Source organism: Dromaius novaehollandiae, chromosome 28, assembly GCF_036370855.1.
Source record: "Dromaius novaehollandiae isolate bDroNov1 chromosome 28, bDroNov1.hap1, whole genome shotgun sequence".
Taxonomy (NCBI): Eukaryota; Metazoa; Chordata; class Aves; order Casuariiformes; family Dromaiidae; genus Dromaius; species Dromaius novaehollandiae.
The window spans coordinates 5,341,754-5,367,568 of NC_088125.1; the positions used below are offsets into that span (position 1 = coordinate 5,341,754).

Genomic DNA, 25,815 nt, shown 5'->3' on the forward strand with positions numbered 1-25,815 from the left:
GAACAGGGTGTTGTGAAATGGGTTTGCATGTACTTCCCTCCTGCACACGCAGGCGGGCGCATGTCCGTGTTCCTGCGGCTCTTTGGACTCTTCCCTGCGTGTGGGCTCACGCCATCGGCCACAGCAGCTGAACGTCAGTGACGCAGGCAGAAGGAAACAGCGTTAGGAAACGCAGCATTAGGAAACGCAGCGCTCCCCTTCTGGGGTTAAGCCCTGCAGGACGCTCCCCGAAACGGCCTCCTCGGGCAGCCGCTGCTGCGGGCAAGGCTGGAGCCCGCTCGGGGCTGGGGCTCCCGCGCCCGCCGTTCCCGCGCCCGCAGCAGCACGGCTGCTTCCGCGTAGCTCCCTGCGCCGCGGCCCCGCTGCAAGAGCTAATCATTGACCAGGGCTGGGCTGGGGAGGCCCAAGGTCAGGGGCAGCCCCGACACCACATCCAGCCACACGGGTGACCACGCTCGCACTCGTCCCGCCGCCTCCGGCGTGCAGAGCTCCCCTCGCCCGGCCCCGGCCCCGCGCTGCCCGCAGGGATGTGGCTGTACCTGGCGGTGCTGGTGGGGCTGTACCTGCTGCGCCGGTGGCACCGGGAGCGGCAGCGGGTGCCCGACCTGGCCGAGAAGTACGTGCTGATCACGGGCTGCGACTCGGGCTTCGGGAACCTGCTGGCGCGGCAGCTGGACGCCCGGGGGCTGCGGGTGCTGGCGGCGTGCCTGACGGAGCCGGGGGCCGCGCAGCTGCGGGCGGCCGCCTCGTCCCGGCTGCAGACCCTCCTCCTGGACGTCACCTCCAGCGAGAGCATCGCCGCCGCCGCCGCCTGGGTCGAGGGACGCGTCGGCGACAGAGGTACGGCCCCGGCGCCCGACGCTTCTGTCTGGGCACTCCTGCATCCCGGACCCCTTCTTGCAGGCGCGGGGTTCTGGGGCTGCTGGGCTCATCCCTGGCTTCGGTGCCACATTCGCCCCTGGCTCCAATAATGCATTTGCTGCTGGCTCGGGCAGCGCGTTCACCCCTGCAGCAGCAGGTTGGGCAGGCAACCTGCAGCCCTGCCCGATGCCACCGCAGGCACACCACCTTTGCTCCTCTGGGAAGGTCCTGCGTGGGTGCAGCTGCCTTCCCTGGTGCAGCAAGCAGCTCTCCTGCGGGCACGGAGCAGCCCCGCGCTGCTTGGCACCCCGAGGCTGCACGATGGTGACCCCCCTCCACAGGGCTCTGGGGGCTGGTGAACAATGCGGGCATCGCCATCCCCACGGCCCCCAACGAGTGGCTGCGCAAGGAGGACTTTGTGCGGGTGCTGAACGTCAACCTGGTGGGGCTGGTGGAGGTGACGCTGAGCCTGCTGCCCCTGGTGCGGCGCGCCCGGGGCCGGGTGGTCAACGTGGCCAGCACGGCCGGGCGGCTCGCCTTCTTTGGCGGCGGCTACTGCCCCTCCAAGTACGGCGTGGAGGCCTTCTCCGACAGCCTCCGGTAAGTGCCGCTCGGCAGACCCGCGGCCAGCGTCCCGCGTCCCGCACCAGACCCACGGCGACAGCCTGGGGGTCACGTCGCTTTGCTTCGAGCTCATCCCGGGAAACGCTGGCTCGCGTGCCGCGGCGGGGGCCCATCGTGCAGCAACGCCAGCATCACTGGGAAGGATGTCGGCGAGCACGGCTCCCGCTTCCCGCACGGCTCCCGCTCCCTTCCAGGCTGGAGATGCGCCACTTCGGGGTGAAGGTCTCCATCATCGAACCAGGCTACTTCAGCACAGCCATCACCAACTCCCAGATCCTGGAGGATAATTTCCGATGCATCTGGGAGAAGGTTTCGGAGGAAACCAGAGCCAGTTACGGAGAGGCTTACTTCAAGAGCTGTGAGTACACCACCCAAAACCTAAAGCGATGCTGCTGCCTTCCTGCAGCCTAAGCGAGACCCTGCGTCCAGCCGTCCTGCTCGGCTGTGCTGGGCACGAGGGAGGTGAGGGCTTGGCCGGCCTGTCTCTGTTTGCCTCGGCAGTTTTAAAGTCAGTCCAGGGGCTGCAGAAGATGTGCAACACCAACCTGTCCCTGGTCACGGACTGCATGGAGCACGCGCTGACCAGCCGGCATCCCCGCAGCCGCTACTCGGTGGGCTGGGACGCCAAGCTGCTCTACCTGCCCCTCAGCTACCTGCCATCGGCCTGGGCGGACGCTGTGCTCGCCCAGTCCTACCCCAAAGTCACCTAGAGAGCGGGGACGCGCCGTGGGCGGGAGCAACCCGGGCCAGCCACGTCGGCGGGGGCCTGGCATCTCTGCAAAGGCGCCTGAATTTCCAGTTATTTGATGCATGTCTCACGACAACAAGCTGTTGCCTGCTAGCGACCTGTCCAGACCAGTCAGTCCCACTCCTGGCCCAGCAGGACCTGGTTTCCAGCCTTGCCGGGGGCACCGGTGGCTGCCGCGGGAGAGCCCGGGATGGACAGCGTCAGGAGCGGTGAACCCTGATGCATGTTGATGGGGGGGGGGGGCCCTCATGGTCACTTTTGCCTCGATGACTCTTTTCTGGCCCATTTGCTGGGTGTCGGGGTTTAACACGTGAATAAAAGCAAGACGCGTGCAGTCTCAGCAGCCCTCCTTCCCGCTGCGTGGCGGCTGGGCGGCAGCTGCCAAGGTGTCGGCAGTCTCGTTGCCGCAGCTCTCCTAGGGCATCCCAGGCAAATCTCGGTGCCTTGGAAAGCACGCGGAGCCCGTTTGGCCTCTCCTGCTGAAGCAAACTCCGTGCTGGCATCACCGGTGGAGCTGCGGCCGGGGCCCCCTCGGCTTGGGGCCCCCTCGGCTTGGGGTGGGGGAACTGACGCGCGGCCCCTCCCGCGCTGCCCCGGCCCCGGCCGTGCCCCGCTGCAGATCCAGCTGTTGTCGTCCCCCCCGAGATCCAGCTGTGCGGCGTTGGCTCCGGAGGCAGTGGGAGGGCGCAGAGCGTTGCCCCATGCAGCTGACTGCGAGCTGGGAGTGGGGAGGGATTATCCTCCCCCCGGGGCTCCCAGTGGCTCCTCAGGGCTCCAGTCTGGCACCAGGGGCGGGAGCAGCGGGGCAAGAGGTGCCGTCGGGGCAGGAGATGCTGTCGGGGCAGGGCTGTGCACAGCCCGCCTGGGCTCAGGCTGTCCGGGCGGGCAGAGCCCAGAGCGGGGCAGACAGCCCAGTAACTCCAGTGCACCCAGCGACTCCTTGCACCGAGGCGCTGGGAAACAGAGCCCTCGGCCGCAGCCAGTCCAAAGCCCCCTTTCTCCCCCAACTCTGGCTGGCAGCAGGGCGAAGGCCCAGCGTCGCCGTCCTCGTGCGGAGGGAGGGATGGGGACGGAGGTGGCAGCGCAAACTGGGCGAGCGCCGGCCGGGCTGCCAGGGCCAGAGCGGCTCCTCCAGCGCGAGAGGGAAGAAAAGCTGGGGGCTAAGTTTGGCTGAGCAGAAAAATTGCCCTGAGGAAGGGCCAGGGCTGCAGAGACCGCTGCAAAGAGCCTGCCTGCACCCAAAGCACCCGCGGCTGAAGTCTGGGGTCTGAGATCCAGGGAAATGGGCAACAGGCGAGGACCAGGACCCCCTGCTCCAAGCTCTGCCCCTCGCACAAAACTGCCCCTTGGCCTCCCCCACCTTTAACCGAGGCCCAGGGGCACCAGCTGCAGTTTATACCCCCCGCTGCAGCGCAGCCAGGTGCAGGGCCCACGGGGCGCAGGTGCTGAGGACCTGCTCTGCCTGCAGCCCAGGTGCGCTCCGGATCCGCCTCGCGCTCCTGCTCCCAGGCGCCTTTCCCAGCAGCGCCGTGGGGCCGCCCCAGAGCTGATCCCGCCGCCGGCTTGGGCGCCCTGCGGAGACGGGGAAATCTGGAGATACCGGCGGACAATAGAAGGAAGATCGTTAGTGCAAGGCGAGGCAGGAGCCGCTGCGTCCGCCGGCCGGCCAGGAAGCCCTGCTCGCCGCGGGGAAGCGGGGCCGTGGCGGCGGTGGGCAGAGCCCGATCCCGATCCCGATCCCGATCCCGCGCAGCCCTGGCTCGGCCGCTGCCAGCGGTGCAGCGGCCGTGGTGGAAGCACCGAGCCAGCCGGCAGCGGCCGGGGCCGAGCGCGTGCCCGGGGTGCCGGGACGCCTGCGAGGGCCGGGCTGGCGCAGGGACGGCCCCGGGCGCTGACCGGGTTTGCTGCTCCCCTCCAAAGTGCTGACAGGTAGGGAAGAAAACAGGGCAAACTCATCAGTATCCCTTATCAGCCTTTCCTCATCGCCTTCCTGCATGCCGCTTGTGTAACCTGTGATCCGTCGGGCTCCGAAGGACCCCACGCCAGTCGGAGCAGTAGCTTTCCGGAGAGGAAACGGCCTTTTCCCATTTATCTGCAGACAAAGGGCAGAGCCGGACCCTTAGCGGAGGGCAGGGGCCCCCGGCCGTGCCGGAGGCTGCCCCACCGGGGACCGATAGCCCCGGGCCGGCCCGAGCCCCAGGGCACGGCGGGATGCGGCGTGCGAAAGGCTGCCCGGCCCGCGCTGCAGAGCCCGAGCCCAAAACCCAAATCCCTTTGCGTCTTCAGGCCCGTAGGAACTAGTTTGCAAAGGGACTAACGGGAAGCACGGCTACATTGCTCCGCTCTGGCGGCTGTAGCATTGATTTCCATTGCCAGGACGCTCCGAGGAGATGCCTGTCCCTTAGCAGCCAAAGACCAAAACTGCACCCGAGCTGCCAGGACAGCAGCACGGGGACGTCTCGGTGCCATGGGCGCCGGATGAGGGACAGACGCCTGCAGCGTGGCAGAGACGGCAGCCGGCACCCTGCTACTCCCACCTCTGTCCCGTATTTGCTCCGCGCGCGCTCGCTTCTGCTGGTGCTGGCGGCCGCGGAGGCGAGCGGCCCCGTGCTGGGGCTCCGGCTTCTGCTCCTGACTTTCCTGGGGGCTGCTGAGGTGGAATAACTCATTTCATCTCTTTCTGCCTCAATGTCCTGATCTGCAAGGTGGAAACAAAAACGCGTCCCCTGCCTCGCAGGGCGGCGGGAAGCCCCAGCGGAGGCGAAGCATCCCAGGATCGCCAGGCAGCAAAGCCGTCCGCAGCGTTCGTTGCCCCGCGGCGAGGACAGAGCCGCCGAGTTCCTGTTTGCAAGCGCCGGGGCCGGGTACCTGCCCGCGGAGGTCACCGCGGCCGGCGGGCTGTTGTGCACGGCCTGACTTATCAGCGCTGCTGCGCTTCCCTGTTCCCGCCGTGCCTTCCTTCCGAGCGATTGTTGACCACAAATGTCTTGTCTGCACTTGAAAAGGAGATTTCCTGGAATTGTTTGCAGGACTTGCAGCCTGAGGCAAAACGTTCTCCCTATCAGCCCCCTCCCCAGCGCGGGGCAAGGCGGGAGCCCCCTCCCTTCCCCCGCCAAACCGCCGGCCGTCACGTCCCGCTGACTGATGGCCGCCCGCGCGGAGGGGGTTCAGCCGGAGACAGCCGTCCGCGATAACCTCCTCCAATGGCTGATGAGACATCACAGCTCCAGCCCTGCCTAAAACCCAGGCGTAGAAACAGCGCCCCGCGGGTTGCAAGCAGAGACGCTCAGCTTTTTGCCTGTTTTCCCCCAAAGGAAAACCTAAAGTTGCCTGAGCCTCGCGGCCCTCTGGGAACTGGGCCCTCGGGGCAGCCGATGGCGTGTTCACCTTAACCCACCCGAATCCCGCGGGGCAGATTATCCCCACGCCGGGAAGAGAGCCCGGCTCGGCCAGGTCCCGTCCCGGAGCGGCGAGTCCGGCTCCCAAGGCATCGGCGGCTCCCGGCCGCCCGGGACGCGGCTTCCCGCTGCCACCTGAGCCGCCGCCCCCGCCCAGCCCCGCGGCCGCATCCGCCCCAAGAGCGAGCCCAGCCCGGGGCCGGGCCTGCCTCGGCGTCGCCTCGCGTTGGGCCCTCTCCGGATACCGCCCGGCCGCAGTCATTTCCTGCGGGAGCCGCCAACCGCCCGCCCCGGCGCAGCCCCGCGGCCGCCGGCCCAGACGAGCGGCAGCCCCGAGGCGGCAGCATCGCGGCGCCTCCCTCCCGGACGCCCTCGGCTCCCCGCGCCAGGTGAGCCGTCGCCTTCCCCCGCCGCGTGCATCCTCCCTCCCACCCTCCTGCCAGCTCCTTCCGAAACGCCGGCTCCCTCGGCACCGGCGGCGAGCTGCGGAGCCGCCGGCACGGGCTCCAAACACGGCGGCGTCTTTCCCGTTCCCCAAATCTTCTGGGAGTGGGAGGGTGGCAGAGGGGCAGCGATTTGCCGCAGCAGCTGATGCTTTGGGGGGGATGTGCCGGGCTGCGGTGCTCCCCGCCCGCTGGCCGCTCCGCTCCAGAGCGCCGCTGTGAAGCTCCTCGGCAGCGCGCGCTCCAGGGACCTGTCCTGGAGGAGCCTCTCATCTCCTGGGCTCTGCCGAGGGAGCCAGGTCCACGGTGTCCTGGCCCAGCAGATGCAGCTGTGCTGGGATTGGAGAGCATTCGCATTTGCGGCAATAAAAGGGTGTTAAGGTCAATTACATTTCCCTTAAGTTTGTGATTTTGACACCTACTTGGAATTCCTGACGGGATCCCAGCGACACGGCAGCGAGGGGGGAGAGCTCTGGAAGGGACCTGGATAGTCTTAAAAAGCAGGTGCAGACCAAGGTCCGGGGTCAGGGGAGCGGTGACGCAGTCTCGAGCACGGTGAACGGCCCAAACGCCTGATGTGCCCCTTACTAACGGGTCTTTCTTTTCTCCTCTGTAGGAGATGACGATTTGACGGAGCTGAGAAGGTGCTTTGGGGAGGACTCCCAGAGCACCATCACAGCTCTCTGCTGCTGTTGAAAAGCTCCCCATTTCAGTGCTCTCCCTTTCTTTGCAGCTACCAGAATGGCTGAGGTGACCACTGCCCCCAGCGAGACACACACTCTTGGGAACGAGCACGGGGACTACCACAACTGGACAGAGCTGTTTCACCTCCTGAACTACACCCTCACCTTCTGCGAGCTGAGCCTGGATGAGAATGTCAAGCGTGTGGTCCTCTTCATCCTTTACCTGGTCATCTTCGTGGTGGGCTTGGTGGAGAACCTCCTCGTCATCTGGGTCAACTGGCAGACGCGGGGCAACAAGAGCTTGGTGAACCTCTACATCATCAACATGGCCATCGCCGACCTCGGGGTGCTGCTCTCGCTGCCCATCTGGATGCTGGAGGTGATGCTGGATTACACTTGGCTCTGGGGCAGCTTCCTCTGCCGCTTCACACACTATTTCTATTTTGCCAACATGTACGCCAGCATCTTCTTCCTTACCTGCCTGAGTGTAGATCGCTACGTGTCCTTGACAACCTCCTCTGTCTTCTGGCGTAAGCACCAGCACCGTGCACGTCGCATCATCTGTGTCTGCAGCTGGATCCTGGCAGCAGCAATCCCGTTCCTGGAGGTTGCTCACATGCAGCTGGTAAATACCAGAGACCCCATCTGCATCTTCATGGCCCCCTTCGAGACCTATGACGACTGGGCCCTGGCGGTCAGCTTAGCAGCCACCACCATTGGCTTCCTCATCCCTTTCCCCATCATCACCGTTTTCAACATCCTGACCGCCAGGTATGTCAAGCGCACCAAGCCGGAGAGCAGGAAGCACTGTCTGCTCATCTATGCCTACATCATCGTGTTCCTCCTCAGCTGGCTGCCCTTCCACATCATGCTCACGCTGCTCACCCTCGACGGCAACCACATCATCCTCCACTGCACCTTCGCCCACTTCCTCTACTTCTTCTACGACATCATAGACTGCTTCACCCTGCTCCACTGCGTCATCAACCCAATCCTCTACAATTTCCTCAGCAAAAGCTTCCGCAGCAAGCTCATCTCTGCCGTGGTTAAATACATCCCCAAAGACCACGCCAGTCAGAAAGGAGACAATTCCTCCTCCTCCACGCAGCACTCCATAGTCATCGCAAAGGACGGCAACCCACCCAATTAAGCGGGGGTCGGACTCTCCCACTCCTCACTGGCAAGTGGTCCCACGGGAGTGGCCAGCTTCCGGGACTCACTGAGGTCAGTAAGATTATTTTCCCTGGTGATAAGCAGACACTTTGCTTTTAAATAGCATTTCTTGGCTGGCCACCCACCGTGCTCTGAAGGCAAGGGGAGGGCAGAGTGCCAAATGTGAAATGAGGTGGTGTGGGGAGTGACACACATTTTGTCTCTGATGTGCTGCTGTATCAGATCTATTTAGCTAAAGAAACAATAAGAGAAAGAGATATTTCCTGTTTTTCAAAAGAAACATTTGTAGTAATAAAGCATATTACTCTGTCTGCTCTGAAGTCTGAACACAAAGCCCACCAACAGGACCTGACCCAACCCGACCTGACCCTCCTACTTCCCCCTAGCTAAGCAACCTGTGGAATGAGCAATACTTTTCCTTTACCACAAGTTTTTTCCGCAGTCCCAGACTTTCACTTACACGTGCACTCTGCATATACCACGCCGTGAAGGTATCAAACAAAAGCTGCCCTTTTGCCGAGATGCCAACCCAAGTAAGAAAGATAGGGAATTTATTCCTTTGAAACACAAACCTTGCTTCCCAGTGCAAACAGCTGAAATGAAGGCAAAACAGCCCAGAGGCGCAGAGCACAATACAGATCTGAGCTTTAAACATTCAAGATCAGCCACTTGTTGAGAGCAATTTTTCAAAACCAGCAGTAAATGAGATGGTTAAAACCAGGTTCCACCACACCTCTGTGCTTTTGATGTGACTGGTGATAGACTGGGGGACAGGGGGTTCCCAGTTTGTGTTTTACAGGAAGAGACCCATCCCATTAAAGTCAGCCTCCTTTAAAGCATCTCGCACCAGCTTTCTAAGGTCACTTAGCACATTTCTAAATTTTGGCAGAGACCAACAGTCCTTGTGCATATTCCCTTCAGTCAGGGTCACAAGATCTCGCAGTGCATGCTTTCAATGTATATGTGCACGAAGTCTTAACGCTGGAGCACAGGCTGAGCTTTTCTGTTATGTAAGAAACTAGAGCATCCGGAGAAAGTTCATCTTTCCCTGGATTCTGCTAAGTCACATGCTGCAGGTCAAGACCTTGGTAGGGGAAGGTGAAAGAGTGACAGTCACTGGGAGTTAATAAATCTGCCAAAGGCCTTGAGCTGCTTAAGAAACACATTTAAAAAAAAGAGGCAGAGCATAAACAAATTGGACAGGATCTGGGGACAGGATGCTCACACCACAGAAGCAATGGGTGGAGGGCAGGATGTCCCAGATTGCTGGAGAAGCCCACGTCTGGGGTTAACATGGAATCACGGCTATTATGGGAAGGACTGGGAACAGCTCTGCTACTTAGAGGGGTCCAATGCCAGGGTAAACCGCAAAGTACTCGAGGGCTCCTTCTGCAAAGAGATGCTCTTTCTTATTACCAGAAAAAAGGGCGCTTGACTGAGGAGGGGAGCAGCGAGGGAGGAAGTCAGTCCCCTCAGATTCAAATAGCAGCCTGTTAAGAGAAGCAGCTTTTATCTGTTCCTCTTTCTTAATTATACACAGTTTCACAACTTGAAAATGTAGAGCAACTTAGATTGTAAGCCCTTTGGGGCCGAGACCATCATTTTACATCTGCATCTATACAGCACTTTTTCTGCTTCATCCCTGTGACCCTCCTGGGCACAAGCACATGCAGTAAAACAGAGCGGCCATAAAGACGTGAACGTCAGCATGAAGGCAGTCACTTACCACTGACCCGACCCACAGTTCTCATCCAGAGCACGCCTGAATCTTCTTTGAAACTTCCTTTTGCTAATGCTCTGTCACTTTCACTAAAGAAATCAGACTAGCACACAATAAAAATACATTTGATGTGCGACATAACCAGGACAGCAATATATTCAGTTTCACGTTACTTAAACATTTAAAACTCGGTATTTGATCTATTAAACTTTTTTAAAACTCTCCTAATGCATCTGCAACTTTGTGTACCGTAATTCATAGACCTCAAGGCGAGAGAGGCCTCAGATAAACCCACACGACACCATGCAGAATTGCACCTAGTGCTTTCCCACTGATTTGGGGTTGAAACCCAGCAAGTCTTTGCTGGGTAAAAAGAGAGAAATGCCAATCTACAAATGTAAAGAAACATTTTTTTAAAAAAAGAAACAAGGTACAAGTGATCAACGTTTTTAATTTTATTATTCTAAATAAAAACCACACTTTGTGCTGAACAATGGAGTATAAAAGAACCCGATGTACAACAATTTTAGACATCTACTATTTGGGGGGAAAGTTTACAAAATATACAAAACTTTACAGCAAATAGATAGTAAACACTTAAATATCAGGAGGTCAGTACCTACTATTAACTTAACAAAAAGGTTAGACAGCAATTCAACTCTTTTTCTTTCTTCTCCTTAATTATTTTGTTAAGAGACCTGGATCCATTGAGAAAGGGGAGAATAAAACAAAACTGAATTTTGTGTTTTAAAAATCAGAATAAGACCAGTCTCAAAGTACTACCTTTTGGAGGTGGATTTTGTGTCAGGGTTTCAAGCCAGCTGGCCTTGAAGCGGTGTCCAGCAGCTGCTCCTTGCCCGAGCCGTCCCGCCACGGAAGGCAAAGGCACGCAGCTCGCTCCAGGCTCCGGGAGTGCGCGAGAACCCACGACCCAGTGAAACACTGCAAATGCAGCTGGGAAAACTAACAGCAAAGTATTTTCCCTCTACATTCCCCTATTTCATCCCGAGGATCCCAAAGCACTTTACAAACACGAATTAAACCTCACAGCCTCCCCGAGTGAGGTAGGTAATGCGTTACTGTCCCCCACTTTTACAGACGGGGAGGGAGAAGGGCGGGGAAGCGAGGCGAAGAGTGGACGGACCTGCCGAAGGCCGCACAGCGAGTCAGCGGCGGAGCGAGGAGCAGAACTAGGAGTTGTTTCCGCTTCGGCCCACTGGACACTACTGCTTCCCCAACCCCTGCAAACAGCACTTTGCTTCTCAAGCAGAGCTGCAGCGTGGCTGCAACCCACCCCGACCCCGGTGCTGACGGAGGTGGTCAGGGAGCCACGGCCGTCACCAGGATGCATTCGCCACAACACAGCTGGGTCAGACCTACAGCCCCTTCGGCCAAAGCAACCTGCTTTGGAGCCGGGATTAAAGCCCAGCAGGGATTCCTTGTCTGTCTTCAGCTCCATCCGATCCTGCCCTCCTGAGCCACAGAGCTCCCTTGAGAAACACTGGAGCTCCGAGCCAGAGTGACCAGGCTCAGGGACAGCCACGTCACCAAGGGGGAGAGGAAGACCGAGCGCGAAAGCTGGCCATCGGCTTGGAGAAGTGCTGAGGACCCCGTGCATCAGGGCCGTGCCATCGGGGGTTACAGCCAGGGCGAAAAGCCCAGCACAGCCAGCGGAAAGGCTCTGTGGGATCTGATCCGGTACTAGACGCACTGGGCAGCGGTTCTCCAAAGCACACGGGCTGGGCCCTACCGTTGGATTCCCGGGAAGGGAGAGCTCAGATCTTTGACCTCTCTTGGAAAAAAAAATATCACCATTTTGCAAATCCAAGGAAGAGTGGCAACACAAGGCCAGCACACCCAGAGAATGCTGCAGACCAAAATCCCATCTCCGCATTCCCTCAGCAAATGAAAACTTGCTGCTGATCTCAGAATATTTCACATGGGAACAGGAATAGTTCACTATAACAGAGGAAAGAATACAAAAAACAGAAACAGCAGGGAACTGATCTCTCTGTCCCTATCCCCACTCCTAAAAATGACCAGTAGAAAATGGGGTGGGCTTTTGCTTTCCTGTCCCTGTGTTCAGAAGGGTGGGCTTACTTTGCCCATTAGTGTTTCAGTGTAAAAGCTTCTCTTTTTGGTTTATGTGCACAAAAGGCTTTTGCTTCACAGCTTAGCTAGATATGGGGCTACAGACCATTACCACTTGACAGTGCCCCAATCCATCCAAAAGCTTATCACAGCTTCTGGGACATTTTAGGAGGATCTAGAGGCTTTAAAGACTCAGCTCTCCCAAGCAGAGTCTGCCTCCCTCAACATCCTTCATAGCAATTTCCAGAGCATATCACATCCATTTCCCATCATCCCAGAGTCTTCACAGAATGGTTGAGGTTGGAAGGGACCTTGGGAGACCATCTAGTCCAACCCCCCTGCTCAAGCAGGGTCACCTAGCGCGTGCTGCCCCAGACCCTATCCAGACAGCTTTTAAACCATCTTGTCTACCAGCACGTCCTGCTACCATCAGGACAACGAAAGAAACCCCGTAACTCGAAGAACTCCTCAGCGGAGCCTCCAGTGAACCACTGTCAACTCTCCACACTTTCCTAGAGCACCATGCATTCTCAGCATCTGTTTTTGTTTTGTTTTTTAATTAAAAACATTGGGCTAGATATGGTTCCACAGATCGGTTAAAGATCACACACCAAGGCCTTGTGGATGACCAGAGGTACCACAAGACCAGAGTTTGGAAACCACAGCTCTACCCGACAAGCATGGAATACCCTTGTCCATCTCCCACGAGAGTTAGCTACCATTTCAGGATCTATTTTCCTCTTGTAAACATACTCCAGGCACCAAAATGTCAAGAGCATGAGTCCAGTTTAACATCACCAGGACGATGTCAGCTGGCCTCAAACTTGGCCAACATTACACGGGTTGTGGAAGGGATGCAAAACTCTTAACAGCCTTATCATCAGCCTTGGTTTCTCCTTTTCCTCCTAGGCAAGCTCCGTTCCTCTGACCCCTTGTATTTGTGCAGTGTGGTCTGACTAAGGTATTGCAGGTCCACGGGGTGACAGAGAATTATTTCAAGCTCAGGACGAAGGAGCTTTCTGGGAAGAGGCATCATGTCCACGTAGGGGTCAGCACTGCCAGGGCTGTTGTCTCTTGCCCCTGCCACAGCAAAGCAAACTCTGGAGCTACTGAGGAGGGAACCACAGCTTTACAGGCAAACCAAAGGGATCAGCCACAGCTGGGGAAGGATTCTGAGTACGGAGCTAACAACCAGAGGCTTCCAGATGCAGCCAGCAGTTGCACACTTGTATAATCTCCACTCCCTTCCTTACTGGGAAGGGAAGACCAACTCTTCCTTATTCTCCTGGACAGCAATTTACCCAGGACACAAGTGAAAAGCTCTTTCCAAACACTGGAGTCTCAGTTGCATTACAATGCCACTACATCCCAGCACGCACACTCCTCCTTCCCATTCTGCCACGTTCCTTCCTCAAACTCCCTTCTCAGATGCAGCTAGCACCGAGGGGAACGCGGCTGTTCCTCCAAATCTTACATGGCCACACAGCTTGCTTCACAGGACTGCGAGGGGGACAGGGCTAAAGGAGGATTTGCTCTGGATAGGGAACGCTGTAACAGGAGCAAAATGACCCTGCTAGGTGGTTGCTGTACCTCAAGAAATTGGTACAGAAAAGGAAAGGATGGAGGCTGTTATTGCCCTAGGATGCTAAATAGCAATATTCACTAAGTGCTTTGCATCTTCCACACGCTTTGCAGATATGAGCCAGTAATCTTCACCGCACTCCAGGAGGTAGGTAGGTACCACAAGTGTTACCATCCTCATTTTACAGATGAGGAAACTGAGGCAAAGAGGTGAAGTGACTTGCCCAAGGCCACAATGGAGCGGGGGGAGTAAACCCCAGAAATTCCTAGCTCAGTAACCACACGTCCAGATCATGCGGCTCCTCTGTTGCGGGTTGTCCCTTCAAGAGGAGAAGAAGGTGGGATGACTTCAAGCATCAACTCTTTTACAGGGTTTACAACTCACTAGTTTTGTTTTGTAACAGTATATCTTCACAGAAGCGCAGGAGCCCAATTTACTACACGACTGTGGCTTGAAAGCCCTGAGCGCTTCCTGTTTGTGAGGTAGTATGAGTTACCTAAGGGCAGTTATAACTCACGCTGTGGTATTTGAAATATTTGTTCCCCTCCACCTCTGCCCCACAGCAGGATAACATGGGAAAAAGCCAGTCCCCACCCTTCCTGGTGTAAACATTACAAGCATGGGATCGATCTCGCTAGCACAGCTGGGAAAGTCCACTTTGCAGGAAGGTGCACAGCTCTGAGGAGAAGTCCCAAGCCTGTGTTTGACATATGTCCAGGACAGGCTGAGATTCACATCAGCTACTATTCCTGCAAGTTTCAGGAGCTGCTCCGCTGCAGCCACCAGCTGGCACGTGCTAAAGTTACAGCATTATTCAATAAAAAATGAACCAACTTACATTGGCACCAACAACATCCTGCAACACACATTTCGCAGTGAGACGTCTGGGATGTGGCGATTTACTGCATTAACCACGGGAGGGGACTATCCTTTTAGCAGAGAAAACAGTCCTTCTCAAAGACACCTTCCTGGGAGTTAAGGCAACGGTTTCATCAAATCCTTGTCTGCCGGGATTTACGCAGGCCTCAGCAACGCTGCTGGTCTCGGACATCCAATGCTTCCGACAACTGGAAGCCCTCAGACGTACGCTGCGTGGGCAGAGCCCTATGTGCACGGCTGCCATAAGCACACAAATCAGAGCTGAGGAGATGTCAGCGTGCTCATGATGGTCAACCATGGGCCAGCAGAAGTTAGGCGTGACTATTCCATCAAAATCTATTTCCTAAGAAGCAGTCAGCCCTACAGCAAAAATCTGTTTCCCTTGCCCTCTCCAGTTTAGCGATTCTTCTGAGATATCTCTGCTCAAACACCCATCTCTTTCCTTCAAAGCAGCCATCCCCTCTGCTCAAGCTGCTCTCTTCAAAGAGGTGGCGTTACTCCTTCATTTCCCTTGCTCTGAAACGGGGGGTCATTTAAAACTTGAGAGGCATGTCACGGGGACGGCAGCGAAACTGCCGGCTGCACTCCCTGTTCAGACAGGCCTCCCAGAGACCACGATCACAAGAGGCACTGATTGGGAACTGCCCTTCCGAGCAACAAATCACCCTCCGATTAATTTGCTCCTAGGTACCCCGTCTCATTTGCACGTGCACACACACACACATGCTGCTTGCTAATCTCCCCTGCAGCGGAGCAACAATTTCAAGGCTGATTCTGTGACACAGACTTTGCTTACCTCCTCACAATAGCAGCAGAACCCCAGGGATGCCTAGAATGAGTCTTTTTTCCCGTCTTTTTTCTTTTAGTTATTTTTTTGAGTCCAGTACTGTCTCGCTCTGGCTCTGTCCCTCTCTACTGAGGTCAGGTTTCAAAATCTTAGCAGCATCAGTTTGTGGGTAAGCTCAAACTGAGGGTTAGCCTAGTCAAATGGGCTAAAAGGTTAAAAAAAAACCAAAAAACAAAAACAAATCTAGATTCAAAACCTAGTGAGAAATGCTAAAAACACAGAACTCAATGTCCTCTAACAGGACCAGAGGTAAGTAAACACGACAGACTTCTTGGAAACAGTGATATAGCTTACGTGCTGTTGATTTGTACAATGCCAATCGAAAAAGCCCTAGTAAGGCCCAAAAAATTAAAAAGAATAGAAAAGGAGGATTCCATCCATGATGTCTGACCATTAAATAAAATAAATGACATTTTTCCACAGCTTCTGTAATTAGCATTTGCTCCTTTGCTGGTCCTGTCCCATCTCACCCAATCAGCTGTCCGTGTTTTTCTCCGCGTCTTTGGAATGGATAATATACATGAAAGTCTGTTCAATGGTAAAGTCAGGGGGCAGGCTGCCTTTGTGCACGCCTATGTGCTTGCTCATAAGGTTGAGCGTGGAGCTATAATGCCCACACACAGTACATCGGTACATAAGGGCTCCGGAATGTGTCCGCAGGTGGCACTTGATGGTGGAGCGGCCACGGAAGAACTTGTGACACACTTTGCACTGGTAGGGCTTTTCTCCGGTGTGAATCCTCCGGTGGTAGTTGAATTCACTGGTGTGGGCAAACCTCTTCCCACAGACTTTGCAGCTGTACTTACTGTTGCCTGGCTGATTTTGCAGTGCCAAGTCTTCACTCAGGAATTCTTCAGGCAGCTTCCTCTTCTGGAGGCCCTGCTGCTGGAGACGGTCACCAAAGCCGGGTCGGATGTCCAGGCTGCCCCCGCATTTGTGCTGGCTGACGTGATAACGATACGCTGCTTCCAGCTTAAAGCTCTGGCCACAGAAATGGCACCGGAAAAGAGCCTCCTCCATGTTCTGGTGAACGGCCAAGTGCTTCTCCAGAAGGTGCCGATCTACAAAGCTGTTGGCACAAACAGAGCAGGAGAAGACCGAGATCCCCAAATGAGACAGGGTGTGCCACATCAGGCTGCAGAGACTGAGGTGCCTCTGATCACACACACCACACGTTTGGCTTTTCAAGTTCACGTGGTCCAGGATGTGGTTGCGGACGGTGTGGAAATCTTTGGCCAAAGGCTTCCCGCAGGCAGCACATGCCAGCTCTGAGCCAGACCCTCCACCAAACACACCGATCTTCCCCGGGTGCGGGTCGCTGGGGTGGATAATGATGTTATTGTCAAACACCCCTTCTCTTCGGTGGAGGGTAAGCTGCCACTGGGTGAAGAACTTGGTCTCACACATGTCACAGGAGAAGAGAAAGATCCCGATGTGGGACAAAACGTGAGTGACCCTGGAATTCCGGTCCTGAAAGTGGGTCTCACAGACCTTGCAGTTCCCAGTAAGCAGATCGACGTGATCTCTTGCGTGCTGGCGGATCAGCTGGATGTTGGGTTCCAGGACCTTTTTGCACACCTGACAGGGCATGGCCTTGCTATCCCGGCTGTCATTCTCAAAGGCCAGCTCTTCTTCACTGTCGTCACTCAGTTCAATAACTTCTTCCGTTGGGCCCAGCTCTTCACTCGCATCTTCAAAATGTAGTTCATCATCCCCCAAGTCCTCCAACTGAAGCTCATCCATCTGCCCAAAACCTTGCTCTTTGGAGTGGTCACTGTTGCTGGGACAGGAGTTGCTCCCCGTGGAGATGTCTAGGGAAGTATCAGCAGTAAAGAAGCCACCCTTGCTGTAGCCACCATTGCTCTGGACCTTATATTGTTGGCAGGAGCTTGTAGTGGTTTGAAGAGCAACATTTACGCTGCCCAGGTTGGGCTGGGTTGCCATACTTGTGGCAGGAGCAAACTGCCCTTGTTCTGATTCCTGCTCTGTCTTGGGAGGCTGCTGATGCATCAGGGGAAGAGTCTGGCTGGCCTCACTTATGGTATTCCGGTCATCCTCCTTGTAGCTGCCTGCCACTTCTCCATGCAAGATGTAATTCCTTTCAGGGCCAAAATGTTCCGCACCGCCCCGGACTTCACCCAAAGAATGTTTCTGTTCTGACGAGGCGCTGCTCAGAGGGCCTGACCGGCCTTCACCCATGGACAGAGAGGGCTGCTTTGTGATGGCTGAGCTCTCCAAGTCAGGGAAGGTTGAATGGCAGGCCTTCAGCAGATCTTCCATGCCCAACCGCTCTGCCACCTCGTAAATGACACCCACATTGATTAGGTCCGTGAAGAGCTCTGAGGTGTATACAAAGCTGAGGATCTTCTCAAAGTTGGCTGGTGTGATGAAATCCACTACATAGGTCCTGGCAGCGTCCAGCCCTGTGTTCAGAAAGAGATTCTGGAAGTAGCCTGCAGCGCAGGCCAAAACAGCCTTGTGTGCAGCAAAGGAGCGGCTCCCCACCAGAATGGTGACGTCGCACATGGTCTCGGAGAGCCTGCACTTGTTGAGTTCCTTCAGCAGGTTGTTGGGGTGATTGGTGCTATGCAACTTGATCCTCATGCCCATCTTAGCAGCTGCTCAAGAGTCCCTCTCCTGGTCAGCTTCCTCTTCACACATTCATCAGCCGCATGAGCCGGAGGTGCTTGGCATCCAGAACCTGGCAGGGCAAGGGGCTCTAGAGAGAGGAAAACGTGAAAATGAAAATGTGAAACACTGAAATGAAAATGTGAACAGCCAGAGAGACATCATTCTAGTCTGGGAAGAAACACACTGCAAATTTCACACCTTCCTAACAAGCAACAGGGAAACAGCATAGCTGCTTAGATGAAGAATGATTAAAACCTATCTTGTAATTTCAAAGACTGACTTTTCAAGGGAAAGATGCAGACAGACAAAACAAAAAGCTGTTTACTCTGCCAATGACAGTCTGAAGTTCCCACTTCTATTTAGGCATAAACACAGGTCCTTCTGCCCTGCAACACTGCTCAGTTCTGAAACTGAGCCCCAAATGGTGATTGTTATATAAAAGTCCCACATCTTCCAAAACCATGGAATAATACTCCTGCCCAGAGGATATGAAATTTGGACTCCTACATCTTGGGCAATTTCATCTCTAGGTCTCTTCCATCCTCGACTGCTTTGTGGATTGCTTCTGCCGGCTGAATATTTTTATTTCAGATTTCTCCTGTACCCCACATGCTAACTAACTTTCATTTCCCAGATAGGATCTCATTTCAGATTCTCCCCAACATGCTAGCACCTTTAGCACCCTTGGGATTTCTCCTCTGCTATATAAGTATTTGTTACACCTTTCAGTTCACTTTTAACTGAGAAGTTTGTGCAGTGTTCCCAGACTGCCGTTAGACGCTTGGCTTACGACACATGCAATTCCCACCTGGGCACGTCCTTCCAACTTGTCCCATTACCTTGTCACTGCTCTCCCATCTACAAGCGCTTAGCTAGCTTTCGGATCACCTCGGGACTTGATGAAACATAAGCCTCCAACACTTTGGGAAAACAACATGGGAAAAGAACCCACCCAAAATACAATTAGAAAAGTCAAGTTTGGTGGACAGCTCCACTTTAATAGTCCAGTTTTAACAGACCAGTTTCCTTACCAAGGAAAAGTGTGTAAAGTTAGAGAGGAGGCATATACCAAGGGATGCTCTCTGCTCATTGTAAACCCACCATCTTTGACCCCCTGAGGCTCATTTTAACATCAGAAGCCAGATGCTAAATTTACCCAATAATATCGCTAATCCTCTTCCTCGCCTTCATCTGCACTGAAACGTTTCCAGGGCAGTAACATCAAATTTTGAACCTCAGCCCTGCAACCTGATCTTGACTTTTTCAGGACATGTAAAAAGACAAGAGAAAGCCACCCAGGACTGTGACACTGCAAAGGAAGCCCGGGGTTGCTCCGGCTCATAGACACCAAGAGAAGAGTCTCAGTTTGCAGCTGGCCAGGGGAAGACCATGCAATACCGAGATACAGCTGGGAGTTGATTTTTTTTCCCTTTGTAACAGTAAGATTTTGTAAAAAGAAAAGAAGCAATCCCAAAAAGCATTCCTCCAGAAGAACAAGAGAGGAAAGGGGAAGCCGCTTGACAGCTCGCATTTTGCAGTGGTGTCCCAGACTTGAAGGGGTAGGGCTCCCTCCACATCCGTGCTTCCTTTAACAGCGGCTAGTCCTGCTCTTTTAGGGGGCAGCAGTTTGCCTGGTTGTTAAGTCTTTTTCTCCTTACGATGGAGAGCAACTACCTCAGTAGCTAGAAGAGAAAGCAGGAGTTTGCAGAAGATGGAAGGGGACTGCCTTCTATCACAACTACAGGGAAAAGATAAAGAAGAGTCGAGGAGGGGTCGTCCCCCCACCCAAAGACGCTGGGGGAAGGGGACAGAAACAGCCCTTGCCATGAGACGGCACTGGGGAAACATTACTTTGCAGCTGGGGGAGGACGAAGATCCTCAGAAGGGGAAAGATTTGGAGAGATAATGATAACCAGCCCAGAAAACACCTGGACCTCAGTATTTTCTACAGGATGGTGTTTTCTGCAGTAAAGGAATGGGTCAGGTTTAGGGAATGGATGACAGAGAAAATAGTAGATGGAGAAGGGAGGAAAAGACTTGAGGAAAAAGGGGAAATGGAAAGTCCTGCATACATGGAGGGGCAAGATGGAGCTAGGAAGGAGAGGAATGGCATTAATAGACCCCAGATGGCGAGGAGGTGCAGCCGCTCTGCTCCGCACCAGGCAGAGATAAGAGACACGGAGTCTCCCGGGCAGGGAGACAGGGAAGCCTGAAGGAACCCCAGGACAAAAGGGAACAATGGGAAGGGGAGGGGGGGCCGTGGGGGCTCTGAGGGGAGTCACGGGGGGGGGCAGTGAGGGGCCCATGGGGGGGCTCTGAGGGGAGTTCCAAGGGGGGCAGTGAGGGGCCCATGGGGGCTCTGAGGGGAGTTCCAAGGGGGGCAGTGAGGGGGCCATGGGGGCTCTGAGGGGAGCCATGGGGGGGGCAGTGAGGGGGCCATGGGGGGGCTCTAAGGGGAGCCGCAAGGGGGGCAGTGACAGGCCCATGGCAGGCGGTGTGAGGGGAGCCGGGGGGGGCAGTGAGGGGCCCATGGGGGGGCTCTGAGGGGAGTCATGGGGGGGGCGGTGACAGGCCCATGGCGGGGGGTGTGAGGGGAGCCGGGGGGGGCAGTGAGGGGCCCATGGGGGGGCTCTGAGGGGAGTCATGGGGGGGGCAGTGACAGGCCCATGGCAGGGGGTGTGAGGGGAGCCGGGGGGGGCAGTGAGGGGCCCATGGGGGGGCTCTGAGGGGAGTCATGGGGGGGGCAGTGACAGGCCCATGGCGGGGGGTGTGAGGGGAGCCGGGGGGGGGCAGTGAGGGGCCCATGGAGGGGTCTGCAGGAGGTCCTTGGGGGCACTCTGAGAGGAGCCGCATGGGGGACAGTGAGGGGCTCATGGGGGGGCTCTGAGGGGGGTCGGGGGGGCAGCAACAGGCCCATGGGGGGGCCTGAGAGGAGTCACAGGGGGGCAGCAAGGGGCCCATGGGGGGGTGAGAGGAGCCACGGGGGGGGGCAGCAAGGGGCCCTTGGAGAGGACTGTAAGGGGGGGGGGGTTAAGGGCACCATGGAGGGGTCTGCAGGAGCCCACGGGGGGGGGGGCTCTGAGAGGCACCATGGGGGGGCCCACGGGGGGGGGGCAGCGACAGGCCCACGGCCGGGGGGTCTAAGAGGAGCCACGGGGGGGGGGCAGTGAGGAGCCCATAGGGGGGCTGTAAGGGGGGGTTAAGGGCACCATGGGGGGGTCTGCGGGGGGGGGCAGGGAGGGGCCCATGGGGGGCTCTGAGGGGAGTCGGGGGGGGCAGCGACAGGCCCATTGGGGGGGTCCGAGAGGAGCTACGGGAGGGGGCCGTGGAGGGGGCTGTAAGGGGGGGGTAAGGGAACCACGGCGGGGGCCACGGGGAGCAGGGAGGGGCCCGGGGGGCAGCGGGAGGCTCGTGGGGCTCCGAGGGGCGCCGCGGCGGGGGGGGCGGCGGGGGGGGCGGCGGCGGCGCTCCCTTACCCGCCCGGCGCCCGGCACCATCGCCGCTCGCTGCACACAAAGGCTCCGCCCCGCCCCCCGGCCGCCCGCGCCGCCGCCGAGCGCCCGCGCCGGCCGCCGCCGAGCCGCCATCCGCCCGCCGCCGCCCGCCGCCCGCGCCACAGCGCCGCCCGCGCGCCGGAGGGGGACGGCAGGCGGGGGGGGGGCCGCGGGGGGCGGGTCGTGGGGCAGCGTTGGGGCCAGACTGGGGGGGCGGATGGGGCAGGTCGTGGGGCGGATGGGAGAGTGGATGGGGCAGGGCGGGGGCAGATGGGGAGCAGATAGGGGAGACTGGGGGGGCGGATGGGGCAGGTCGTGGGGCATACCAGGGGACGGATGGGGCAGACTGAGGGGGGCGGATGGGGGCAGGTTGGGGGGCAAAAGTGGAGGGTGGATGGGGGGCGAAAGTGGGGGGCGGCTGGTGGCACGTCGTGGGGCGGACGGGCGGCAGATGGGGGGCGGACAGGAGAGCTGGTGGGGGAGGCTTGGGGGCAGCCTGTGGGGCGGAGGGGCAGCCTGTGGGGTGGCGCGGCGGCGGGTGCGAACAGAGCCGCGCAGAGCCGCAGCCCGTGTGTAACCGTGTATTTGTGTGCACAGCGCGGCCCGGGGGGGCGGCCCGGCCCCGGCCCCGGCGGCGGCTCCCACGACGCCCCTGCAGCGGCTCCGCGGTTCCCGGCGCCGCGGCCGCCCCCGGCGCTCAGCAGGTCTCCGCCGCGGGCCGGGCCGGGCCGGGGGGGGCGGCGAGCGGTCCTGGCGGCGGGGGGGCCCGTCCCGTGCCGTCCCGTCCCGTCCCGTCCCGTCGGGCCGCGCCTCAGCGCGCGCGGAGCGGCGGCTCGGCGTCCCCGGGGGCGGCCCGGTGCCCCTCCGCGGGGGTCCCTGCGGAGCGAGGGCAGATGGGCACCGCCGCCGAGCCCGCCCGGCTCCGGCACCGGCAGTGCCACCGGCACCGGCAGCGGCGGCGCCCGGGCCGCCCCCCGGCCCCCCGCCCTACCGGGCTCCGCCGTCCGCCTCCCCATGAGCCCCACGAAGAAGTCGTGCATGTCCCCTGCGGAGAGACCCGCGTCAGCGCGGCCCCCCCGACGGGGCCCCCGCCGCGGGGCCGGCCGGGGGGCGCGGGGGGGCCGGACTTACGCTTCCGCGGAGCCGCGGGCGCTGCAGCACCTGGAAGACACAGAGGCGCCGAGCGTCGGCGGCGGAGACCCGCGCGGAGGCGGCGGGCCGGACCCTCCGCCGCCCGGACCCTCCCCTCCGCCGCCGGCCCCGCTCCCCCCGGCCCCCCCGGGGCCCCCCCGCTCACCGGCCTCGGCCGCTCGCAGGCGCTGGAGCAGGGCGGCGTAGGCGGCCCCGGGGCTGCCGGGGGCTCTTCGGAGCAGAGCCGCGGGCGGCGGGTCGGGGCCAGAGCCCCTCTGCGGGGAAGCGAGGCGGTGTGAGAGCGGGACCCCGGCTTCGCCTCCGCGCGGGGCGGGGCGGGACGGGACGGGACGGGACGGGCCCCCCGCACCGGGGCAGGCGCCGCTCCCCAGCCCCGACTGCCCCCTCCGTGCTTCACCCCCCCCCCGCCCACCGCCCAAATTAAGGCGCATTAAGCGATCGAGGCTGCGGTTGCGGTTGCAGCTCTGGCACCCGGACCAGCCCCCAGGCTGCGGGGCTTGGCCCAGCGCCGCGGCGAGGGGCCCCCGGGCTTTCCCGCAGCCGCATCCCGCTCCCCGGAGCGGGGCCGGGGCGGGGCCGGGGCCTCCCTACCTTGGCGGGGAGCCCGTGGCCGGGCCACGGGGCAGCCGCGGCGCCGGGGCCGTGGAGCAGCTGCAGCGCCAGGGAGAGCAGCACGGCCAGCACCAGGCAGCTCCTCATCGCGGACGGGCAGCGGCCTGGCGGGGACGGGGGGGTCAGGGCGGTCAAGCTGGCAGCGGCAGCGGCCAGGAGGGCACACCACATCCCTGTGTCCCTTTGTCCCCCGCGTGTCCCCGCATGCCCGTGTCCATGCATCCCTGTGTCCCTATGTCCCCACATCTCCATGTGCCTGCATCCCTGCATCCCTATGTCCCCACATGCCCGTGTCCGTGCATCCCTGTGTCCCCATGTGCCTCCATCCCTGTGTCCCCTGCGTGTCCCTGCATCCCCATGTCCGCGCATCCCCGTGTCCCTGTAGCCTCCATCCTTCGCCCGGGCGGCAAGGGTCAGCGCCGGGCAGCAGGAGCCGCCCCGGGCTCCCTCCCCGCCCCGTGGGGCGCCGGGGCCGGCTGCACCCGGGACAACGCCGGGCCCCGCCGACAGGAGCCGGGAAACGCGACGGGGGGACAAAGGGACGAAGGCGGCGGGACGGCGGCGGGGCCGCGCGGGGCAGGGCGGCCCCTCGCTGGGCTCCGGGGCGGTAACTGCCGGGGAAACCGCGCCGTTTGCCGGGGGCGCCGAGAGGAGCAGCCGCAGGGCGCGGGGAGGAGCCCGGCGGCGCGGGAGAGCGGCTGTGCTGTGGGGCCGCGGGCGGGGGCCGCGCCGGGCCGGGCCGCTGCGCTCGGGGACGGGCTGCGCCCGGGGGGAGCCGCCGCGGCGCGGGCGATCGCGGTGCCGCGTCCGTGCGGTCGCACCTCGAGCGGGATCGTGCGAACGCGAGACAGCGCGGGGAGCGCAGAGCCGGGCTGAAAGTCAGGCTTGCACGCTCGCACCTGCCAGCACACGCGTGCTCTCACCGACGCGTGCAGCAGAGCGCACGCTTCCTGACGTGCATGCACACGCGTGCACACTCACACACCCCCTGCATTGCACGCGCCTCTTGCACGCGCCTCTGCTCACACTCGTGCTCCCTCGCACGCTCCAGGCTTGCTTCCGGAGCCCCCCCAGCCCTCCCCAAATTTAAGCGGTGCCTGCGCCCTCGCTGCGCGCCCGCCGCCCCGTCTCACCCCCCCGCCCCCGGCCTGCGCCCTCCCGGCGCTGCCACCGACTTCAGCCTCCCCTTGGCTCCGCAGCCGTCCCGGGACCGTGGGAAGCCCCGGAGTGCCTGGTGCCGCCCCGGCGGCTGCACAGACCTGCTCGGCCCTCGGCGGTCGCCCGGCGCTGCAGCCCGGGGCAGGGCGGCTCCGGCGGCGAGACGAGGCGGCCGCGCCGGCGGCTCCGGCAGCGCGCTCAGCCCGCGGCGCGAGTGCCCCGCTGCCGCCTGCGCCGCGGCCTTAAGTAACGGGCTCAGCCCCTGGCACGGCGGGGGGGCGAGCGGCGAGCCGCCAATGGGGGCCGGCGGGGGGCCGGCACCCCCACCCGCCACCGCCCGCCCGCGCAGCCACCGTGTCCCCGGCAGCCACCGGTTGCACCCGCGGCGTCACGCTGCGCCACGAGCGCGCCCACGCAGGCACCCGGCTCCCCGCCACCCCTCCGAACGGGGGGGCTCAGGCCACGGCAACCCCGGCCCCCCCAGCCCCCAGCTCCCCCCAGCGCGCACGGCCCCGGCGGCCCCCCGGCACGTGCGCCTGCACACCCCACGCGGCCGCCCTCCTGGTGCAACACCCGCTGCCGCGCTTGCTCTGCAGCCAGGCTTCGGGGCCGGCACCGCGACGGGGCTCCGGCGAGCACACGTGCCAGGCACACGCGTGTGCACCCGTGGACAAATGCACACACTCATCCATGCACACGCATGCACACGCATGCACGAGCTGCATGACGGCCACCAGCCCCACTGCGACCAGCTGGGGCCGTGCCGGGGACTCCAACGCCTCGGCCCCCTCTGCGTGGTGGCAACGGGGGGCCCGAAGACCAGGGTGTGCAGGGATGGGGGAAAGGGGGAGAGAAAAAGGTGTGGGGGAGACGGGAATGGGGCAGGCGAAAGGAAGGGGGGAGGCAAACGCAGACCGACAAGTGAGAGCCCGGACCGGGGGCCGCGCGACGGGCGGCCGGGCGCGGGGAGGCAGCGCTGCATGAGGCGCCGCAGCCCGTGGCAGGGCCGCATCTGCAGAGCCGCCGACGTTAATTAAGTCGGAGCTGGGCCAGCAATGGCCTAATTAATTAATAACACCTACTTGTGCGGTGCCAAGCACCATGCAGCCGCGAAGCGCGGCGGTGCCCCGGGCTGCGGCGGGCTTGTTTACGGCTCTCGCCCCTCTCCGTGCGCGGCCGAGGGGTCCCGGCGCCGCGAGGAAACGGGGAGGGTGCCGGCGCCCACGCGGCTGGGGCACGTGGAGACCTGGGCCCCAGCGAGGCCCCACACGTGTGCACGTCCCACACGTGTGCCCACATGGCCCCGGTGCACGCCCCACATGCAGGCACGTGTGTGACCCACACGCACATGCACACAGTCCCAGTGTCCCAGCACATGGATGTGCACACCCCACACGCGTGCACACGCACACCCCACACGTGCACACCCCACCCGTGCACACACCCCACACACGTGCACATGCATGCCCCACATGTGCACACCCCACCCGTGCACACTCACACCCCACACGTGCACACGCACACCCCACATGTGCACCGCGGCCCCAGCGCTCCGGCACGCGTGCACACACGTGCCCCCGCAGACGGCGAGCGGCGGCGCTTGCTCCGAGGCCCACCTGGGAGCTGCCGCTCGCTGCCGTGACGGGGAGCTGTCAGCGCTCAAAGTTAACGGGGTGACGTGTGGGGACAGGAAAAACAAACCCCTCTGCGGGAGCGTGA

The 25,815-nt window shown here is 60.2% G+C and overlaps 4 protein-coding genes across 7 annotated transcripts; 2 read left to right on the forward strand and 2 right to left on the reverse strand.

The window, feature by feature from the left end:
* Nucleotides 1-389: 389 nt before the first annotated feature.
* On the forward strand, nucleotides 390-2,567 carry LOC112994730 (retinol dehydrogenase 7-like). The gene is made up of 4 exons (XM_064498722.1): nucleotides 390-840; nucleotides 1,203-1,461; nucleotides 1,680-1,843; nucleotides 1,987-2,567. Exons 1-4 carry the CDS (start codon nucleotides 528-530, stop codon nucleotides 2,193-2,195), a joined length of 945 nt encoding a protein of 314 aa, XP_064354792.1. The 5' UTR covers nucleotides 390-527; the 3' UTR covers nucleotides 2,196-2,567.
* A 2,837-nt stretch (nucleotides 2,568-5,404) lies between these two features.
* Nucleotides 5,405-9,878, forward strand: GPR182 (G protein-coupled receptor 182). The gene is made up of 2 exons (XM_026119257.2): nucleotides 5,405-6,020; nucleotides 6,808-9,878. The coding sequence occupies exon 2, from the start codon at nucleotides 6,816-6,818 to the stop codon at nucleotides 7,905-7,907; it is 1,092 nt and encodes a 363-aa protein (XP_025975042.1). The 5' UTR covers nucleotides 5,405-6,020; nucleotides 6,808-6,815; the 3' UTR covers nucleotides 7,908-9,878.
* Nucleotides 9,879-10,090: 212 nt separating this feature from the next.
* Nucleotides 10,091-21,333, reverse strand: ZBTB39 (zinc finger and BTB domain containing 39). 4 transcript variants are annotated; one of them, XM_026119268.2, is made up of 3 exons: nucleotides 18,837-20,274; nucleotides 18,520-18,600; nucleotides 10,091-17,768 (listed from the first exon to the last, which is right to left on the reverse strand). In XM_026119268.2, the coding sequence occupies exon 3, from the start codon at nucleotides 17,657-17,659 to the stop codon at nucleotides 15,524-15,526; it is 2,136 nt and encodes a 711-aa protein (XP_025975053.1). In that variant the 5' UTR covers nucleotides 17,660-17,768; nucleotides 18,520-18,600; nucleotides 18,837-20,274; the 3' UTR covers nucleotides 10,091-15,523. The 4 variants fall into 4 exon arrangements, with proteins under 4 accessions (XP_025975053.1, XP_064354788.1, XP_025975052.1 ...); XM_064498718.1 differs by lacking the exons at nucleotides 18,520-18,600; nucleotides 18,837-20,274 and adding an exon at nucleotides 21,157-21,333; XM_026119267.2 differs by lacking the exon at nucleotides 18,520-18,600.
* A 408-nt stretch (nucleotides 21,334-21,741) lies between these two features.
* Nucleotides 21,742-23,039, reverse strand: TAC3 (tachykinin precursor 3). Its single transcript, XM_064498723.1, has 5 exons — nucleotides 22,918-23,039; nucleotides 22,472-22,580; nucleotides 22,306-22,335; nucleotides 22,166-22,219; nucleotides 21,742-22,050 (listed from the first exon to the last, which is right to left on the reverse strand). Exons 1-5 carry the CDS (start codon nucleotides 23,023-23,025, stop codon nucleotides 21,986-21,988), a joined length of 366 nt encoding a protein of 121 aa, XP_064354793.1. The 5' UTR covers nucleotides 23,026-23,039; the 3' UTR covers nucleotides 21,742-21,985.
* Nucleotides 23,040-25,815: the final 2,776 nt, after the last annotated feature.

Excerpts from the sequence above, each read along its gene's own strand:
- GPR182 (XM_026119257.2), top strand. The coding sequence starts at position 6,816 with ATGGCTGAGGTGACCACTGCCCCCAGCGAGACACACACTCTTGGGAAC.
- TAC3 (XM_064498723.1), bottom strand. The coding sequence starts at position 23,025 with ATGAGGAGCTGCCTGGTGCTGGCCGTGCTGCTCTCCCTGGCGCTGCAG. Across the intron at positions 22,581-22,917 it reads GCCACGGGCTCCCCGCCAAG|AGGGGCTCTGGCCCCGACCC; the intron begins GTAGGGAGGCCC and ends GCTTCCCCGCAG. Across the intron at positions 22,051-22,165 it reads GAGGCGGACGGCGGAGCCCG|GGACCCCCGCGGAGGGGCAC; the intron begins GTAGGGCGGGGG and ends CTCGCTCCGCAG.
- LOC112994730 (XM_064498722.1), top strand. The coding sequence starts at position 528 with ATGTGGCTGTACCTGGCGGTGCTGGTGGGGCTGTACCTGCTGCGCCGG. Across the intron at positions 1,462-1,679 it reads GCCTTCTCCGACAGCCTCCG|GCTGGAGATGCGCCACTTCG; the intron begins GTAAGTGCCGCT and ends GCTCCCTTCCAG. Across the intron at positions 1,844-1,986 it reads AGAGGCTTACTTCAAGAGCT|TTTTAAAGTCAGTCCAGGGG; the intron begins GTGAGTACACCA and ends TTGCCTCGGCAG.
- ZBTB39 (XM_064498718.1), bottom strand. The coding sequence starts at position 17,659 with ATGGGCATGAGGATCAAGTTGCATAGCACCAATCACCCCAACAACCTG.